This window comes from Triticum aestivum, chromosome 5B (assembly GCF_018294505.1).
Source record: "Triticum aestivum cultivar Chinese Spring chromosome 5B, IWGSC CS RefSeq v2.1, whole genome shotgun sequence".
Lineage (NCBI taxonomy): Eukaryota > Viridiplantae > Streptophyta > Magnoliopsida > Poales > Poaceae > Triticum > Triticum aestivum.
Genome location: NC_057807.1, coordinates 534,843,944 through 534,849,736, shown reverse-complemented (window position 1 = coordinate 534,849,736; position 5,793 = coordinate 534,843,944). Strand labels below are relative to the sequence as shown.

Below are 5,793 nucleotides of genomic sequence, written 5' to 3'. Positions count from 1 at the left end.
AGTTCTTTACCAGATACAAGTCATGCATTATAGAAGATGAACAATACAAACAAGGAAAAAGAAGAACCTGATAGATACAGGGAGCAGGAGAGAAAAGTAGGGAAAACAAACAATGGCCAGACCAAAGTCCTCAAAAGCCCCCCTCCAAGAGGCCAGCTGTAAATGCAATCATTCTTCAAAGGACATTTCCAGCGCCATTTTTCAACTCTCCTGATTCCCCGTACCTCCAGCGTAGCAGGGAAGCGCGTCTGCTCAAAACCGAGTACGTACGCACGTAGGCACCGCATGCCATGCTACTGTGCCTGTGCACGGCGCGACAAGGACTTTGGTCTGCTCGCTAGTCTCACAAGCGGTGCAGACGCGTCATGTCACGTACGGAACAAAAGATGATCCTGCGAGGAGTCTTCCTCGTGATCTTGTAGTAGTAGACCTGAAGGCCGGGTTCCCAGCCGGCCTGGGCTTTATGGTCCCCGTAGGCTCTGCCTAATCTCTCAGTGCCAAGTCTCTCGACTGTCAACTCTCGTGTTTGATTTCATACTGCCATACACACCACCAATTGCCGCTAGGGCGGCTCGGGCGGAACCCTACCCTCACTGCCGTCGGGCTCCCAACCCCTCCCTTCCCTCCCCTCCGCCGCCGTTGGAGGAGGCCGTCGGGCAAAGCCCCAGGCGGCAAACGGCGGCGGCGGAGGCCCCCTTCCCTCCTGTGTTCCCTTGGGTGAGGCGGGTCACCCGGAGCGGTGGTGCCCTCCTCCCCGATCTGTGCCGTCATCGCGGCGGCGCGGCCGATCTGATCCGCCGACGGCGTGGCGATGGGAGGAGGCGGCAGAGCGTTGGGCTTCGTGGAAGATCCGGTGGTGTCGGCTGCTCGATGGGCGTGCTTGGTCATGGCGGCGAATGTTGCAGTGGCCGGCGGCTTGGCCGGTCGGCGGCGGCGGAACATGGCCGGTGGTAGCGGCGATGTTCTATCTGGATCCCGGGGCGGCGGCCCTGGAGGGTGGCGGATGGTGAAGCTAGGGCCTCCCGCGGCGGCATGGCGTGGTGCAGTCCCTGTCCAAGGCGGATCTGTGACGGCGATCTGCTATGGATTGGTTCAGATCAGAGACGGTGACGAGCGTGCGGGATCCATCTCGGCGGCTCTTGCGGCTTGGCGAGGCGGGGTGGGAGCCCTCCTCCTAGGCTCCAGTGGTGGCACACTCAGGCAGTGGCCGGTGCGCCAGGGCTCCTACGATGGCACCGTTGTTGCGGTTGGTCGCCGGATCTAGGCGGCTGGATCTGGGGCTTTGAAGGCGGTCGAGATGGTGCACACGTTGTCGGTTGGATTTCTTGGGACGGATCCGGGTGAAAACCTGGTTTTCAGTCGATGGCCGGAGCCGGTGATGACAATGCCCCTATCATCATTTCCTTGATGAAGGCATCATCGAGGTGAAACTCCCAACTCCACTCAACACCTCTGGAGGGAAACCCTAGATCAGTTGATCGGATGTTGGCGGCAAGCATGTATCGTTACCCCCTTGGGGGCGGCATTCTTGGAGGTGCACTCGGCTTTACGGGACCAGCGGACGACATCTTTGGTGGAGCGGTGCTTCATCCTACACATTCATAGCGACGGATCTCGACGGCGTGGCGAAGTGCAGATTCGGAGTTCGATGTGCGAGATGGACTCGCGAGGAGGAGGACGCTGTCTGGCGTCGTGGTGGCGTCGATGGCAGAGAGACCTGGCACGGTAGATGCAACAGTACAACTCTGAAGATGGATTGGTGGCAGGTGGCTGCGACGGCCAGATACCCGGCAGACATCCTGGTTGAGGAGTGCGCCGGACTGGTAGGTGCTCCATATCCGGCAGGCGTCCTGGTTGGGACCTCAGTTCTTAGATTTTTAGGTTTGGCTGCGATGTCTGTTTGGTATTAGGCCCAGGCTATCAGCACCCCTTCATCAATTGAATAGAAGTAGCCACAGTTGTTTCTTAGATGGTGGCTTTAGTCTGACTGTTGTATGACTTTGTAAGGTCTTGTGAAAATAATTAATAAAGTAGTCGCATGCATTGCCCAGATACAGAGGCCGGGGGTCCTCCTCCTTTTCTAAAAAAAATACACACCACCAATTGGAAGCGAATGTGCTCTATTTGATGGCCAGAAGAGCCAGCTCTCGTCTCCCTGCAACCCTCTTCTTGCCCTTTTTCTTCTTCATCATCACCTACTTGATCTTTCCCATGTCATCCATCTTCAACCATGTCCATTCCCCTGCCCTTGTATCTCGGCTTCTCCCACCCCAGCGCAATCCACGTCTTCCTCACTGTCCCTGTCCTCCTTCAGCTCGTTGCTATGGGGGAACCACCCCACGGCCACGGGCGAGACGGGGCAAGCTCCACCTCCAATCTCTTCACCCAAATTATTACCGAAGCGAACACGTCGTGTTCCACTTCCTCAAAAGTTCTATTTGATCTGGGACCAGACCAATTCCAATTTGGCATGATGCCCTACCCCTGCGGCGGGGGCGGTGTTCGTGTTCCGTATGAACCGAGGACACGAAAATTGTTGCCCGGTACTACACATGGCCAGGTTGTGACTGGGAGAGCGGCGAAGGAACTGCAGCACGCTGCAACCCGCGGCCACGGGAAGCTCGCATCGCCGTCATCGTCCTGGCTGAAGCTAGCAGCCATCGCAGCTTCAGCTTTGGCAGGCTTGATCTGCGCCATAACAGGGCTCGTGCTCTGCTGTATCCGTAGCAAGAGGACGCGGCAGAGCACATCGGCTATCATAACCGAACCTGAACCTCATCGAGGACCGGGGCCTAGGGAGTTCCGCTATGCCGAGCTTGCCGCCGCGACTTGCAACTTTGCAGAGGAGAACAAGATCGGGAGAGGGGGCTTTGGTCCGGTCTACAAAGGCTACCTGAGAGAACAGGACCGTCATGTGGCCATCAAGACACTCTATGTCTCAGTCTCAGAGGAGCAGCCCTCGCAGGGTTTCAAGGAGTTCCAGGCGGAGATAACCGTCCTGAGCCAGCTCAGGCACCACAACATTGTCCAGCTCGTCGGCTGGTGGTGCGGTCGCCGGAGACGGCGGAGAGGACGGCAGCTAGCGCTCGTCTACGAGCTCATGCCCGGCGGCAGCCTCGACACGCACCTCTACAACCCTGACAAGCACTTAACTTGGCCAGAGAGGTACTATCCGATTCTTTTGCACTGGATACAAACTTTAAAATCTGATGAAGAAAAATGAGATTGACATCCACAACTTTGCAGGTACGAGATCGCGCTGGGACTGGGCTCCGCCTTGCGGTACCTCCACACGGAGTGCGACCGGTGCATCGTGCACGGGGACATAAAGCCCGCGAACGTGATGCTCGACGCGTCGGGCAACGCTAAGCTCGGTGACTTCGGGCTGGCGAGGCTCATCGACCATGGCGCCGAGCCACGGACGACACAAGCCGTGGCAGGCACCGTCGGGTACATAGACCCGGAGCTCGTCAACTGCCAGAGGCCGGGCACGGCGTCCGACGTGTACAGCTTCGGTGTCGTGCTTCTAGAGATCGCCTGTGGCAGGCGGCCAACCTCGGGGTTGCTGCTGGCGTAGGCTCGTGAAATGTACCGCCAGAGCCGGGTCCTCGACGCGGCGGACCAGAGGCTGGGCGGCGAGTTTGACAGGCCGCAGATGGAGCGTCTGCTCGTGACGGGGCTCTGGTGCGCGCACCACGACCCGATGCAGCGGCCGTCCGTTACCGAGGCTATAGACGTCCTGCGATTGCAAGACGCAGAGTTGCCGATGCTCGGTGGAACGATTGGTGGTTCCGGGGACATCCTCTCCTTGGAGAGACGGGTTTACGACGGTGACGACGCGTTATCTGGAAACTCAAACTCTGGTTATGTGCATGCATGCATTCAAACCGAGTATCTTACTGTCGAGTATTCAACTTTTCTCTTTCCATAAGAATAGCAAATGTATCGGTGCATGCACCCACGACTCTTTGTATCTGTAAAATTCAGTCATCGAATGATTTTTAATCTACCAAACAGGAGCTCCTAACAGCTGATTTTCATGTGACCTCCCATAACTCGAGAGAAGCAAACCAACCGGACGATTTGTAATTGGCTATGCTTAGTAGTTGACATCTTTGGTGTTCACATTCTCCCTTCCATTTTATTTTGTGAGCCTTGTCATCTGAATTGTTATATCTGTTCGTGCAGCATAGCTTGTTTTAGAGTGTGCAGCCTTCTAATCAGGAGTTGTTGAAATTTACAGAGAGGTGCCAACACTCGGGCGCTGTTCGGCAGTCCACCCGCTCCGTGAAAATTAAGAATCTCTGGAGTACCTTTCCGCTCGCTCCGCACTTTTTAACTAGAATTCCGTCAGCTCCGGGAGCGGCCTCGCGGAGCGGAGGGACTCCGAACAGGCCTTAAGTATAACACTTCGTCCCTTCTCCTCTATTCATTTTTGTGGGGCCCTTCTCCTCTATTTTTCGGTCGAATATCCTGCTCGTTGTGTCCCTGCTAGCGTGTACCCTCCGGACTCGATTTTTTGGCTGGGCTATACATGGTCACCTGTATGGACGTTTGAAGACGGTAGGAAAACTGTAGGTGGAAAAAAATTAGCCATCGTTGAGAGTTCCTTTTTTTTTGCGGGGTGATCGTTGAGAGTTCCTATCCGGCAACCACCACCGGGCGCAACTGTACCACGACCCACCCTTGTCCGGTCAGTTCCCCGGGCTCGGTCAACACGAAAAGTTCATTCTTAACTTATGGTATTGTTTTTTTGAAATGGAGGTAAAAGATTTGCCTCTTCATTTAAATAAGGGAGAGAAGAGTTTAGAGTTTTACAACGCACTCACAAATAAGTGGCATGACAATTACTCGTACAATATGATGTTCCCTAGCTTTCTTGCGCCAGCAGTAACCCAAAGTTTAGCATCTTCTAAAATGCTGGTTAGGAGGACCGGCGGTGGTGCGCTTTTTCGACGGAATACGCGGGCGTTTCTCTCATTCCAAATGGTCCAAGAAACGAGCATGGTGAGGGAAGCCATTGCGTGGCGGTGAGGGTTGCGGTCGTCGGTTCTTTTTTGCCACCACTCAGTGACGGTTGCTTCTAACTGCCAATCGGAGGTGTCCATGTGCGTGAGCCCAAGCTTCTCGATGATTGATCTCCAGAGCCTAAGTGTGTAGCGACACTTGACAAAGAGGTGTATCTCCGTTTCTTGTTCTCTTTTGCAAAGCGGGCAAGGGCCACAGTTTGGCCAACCACGCTTCTCCAAACGATCGGCAGTCCAAATCCTATCTTGCAAAGCCAGCCAAGCAAAGAATTTAACCTTTGGAGGTGCCCAAGCCTTCCACACCATGCGGTCCATGGGGGACAGAGTCAGGCCTAAAAATTGCGCTTTGTAGGTGGTGCTCGTCGTGTAGATCCCATTGCTCGTGTGCTTCCAAATGATGTTGTCTTCGGCTTGATCATCAAGGTGGAAGTCATGCACAAGCATCCAAAGGTTAAAGAATTCCGAAATGTGGTTGACGGAGATGGCAGTGTCATGTTTGATCTTGAGGATCCAAGCGTTCCCCTTCAGAGCCTCACGCACCTTCCAATTCTTTCTCTTTGATGCCTCATAGATTAGTGGTGCAATGTCCTTGGGCTTGCGCCCCAAGAGCCAAGGGGAGTCCCAGAAAGGTGTTTTTGCGCCGTCGCCGATAGTGATAGTCGTAGATGCATAGAAGAACTGGAGGTCCTCTTCAGTGCAGGGGTTGCCAGAGCCAACCCATAATCTGCGGGGCTCCTTCCATTCATACCATAGCCAACGAAGCCGC

The 5,793-nt window shown here is 55.0% G+C and overlaps 1 protein-coding gene across 1 annotated transcript; it reads left to right on the top strand.

The window, feature by feature from the left end:
* Positions 1 to 2,224: 2,224 nt before the first annotated feature.
* LOC123116792 (probable kinase CHARK) lies at positions 2,225 to 4,088 on the top strand. Its single transcript, XM_044537699.1, has 2 exons — positions 2,225 to 3,165; positions 3,247 to 4,088. The coding sequence occupies exons 1-2, from the start codon at positions 2,231 to 2,233 to the stop codon at positions 3,575 to 3,577; spliced, it is 1,266 nt and encodes a 421-aa protein (XP_044393634.1). The 5' UTR covers positions 2,225 to 2,230; the 3' UTR covers positions 3,578 to 4,088.
* Positions 4,089 to 5,793: the final 1,705 nt, after the last annotated feature.

Bases quoted from the DNA above. Each gene is read 5' to 3' on its own strand.
- LOC123116792 (XM_044537699.1), top strand. From the start codon at position 2,231: ATGTCCATTCCCCTGCCCTTGTATCTCGGCTTCTCCCACCCCAGCGCA. The intron at 3,166-3,246 runs GTACTATCCGAT...ACAACTTTGCAG, and splicing joins CACTTAACTTGGCCAGAGAG to GTACGAGATCGCGCTGGGAC.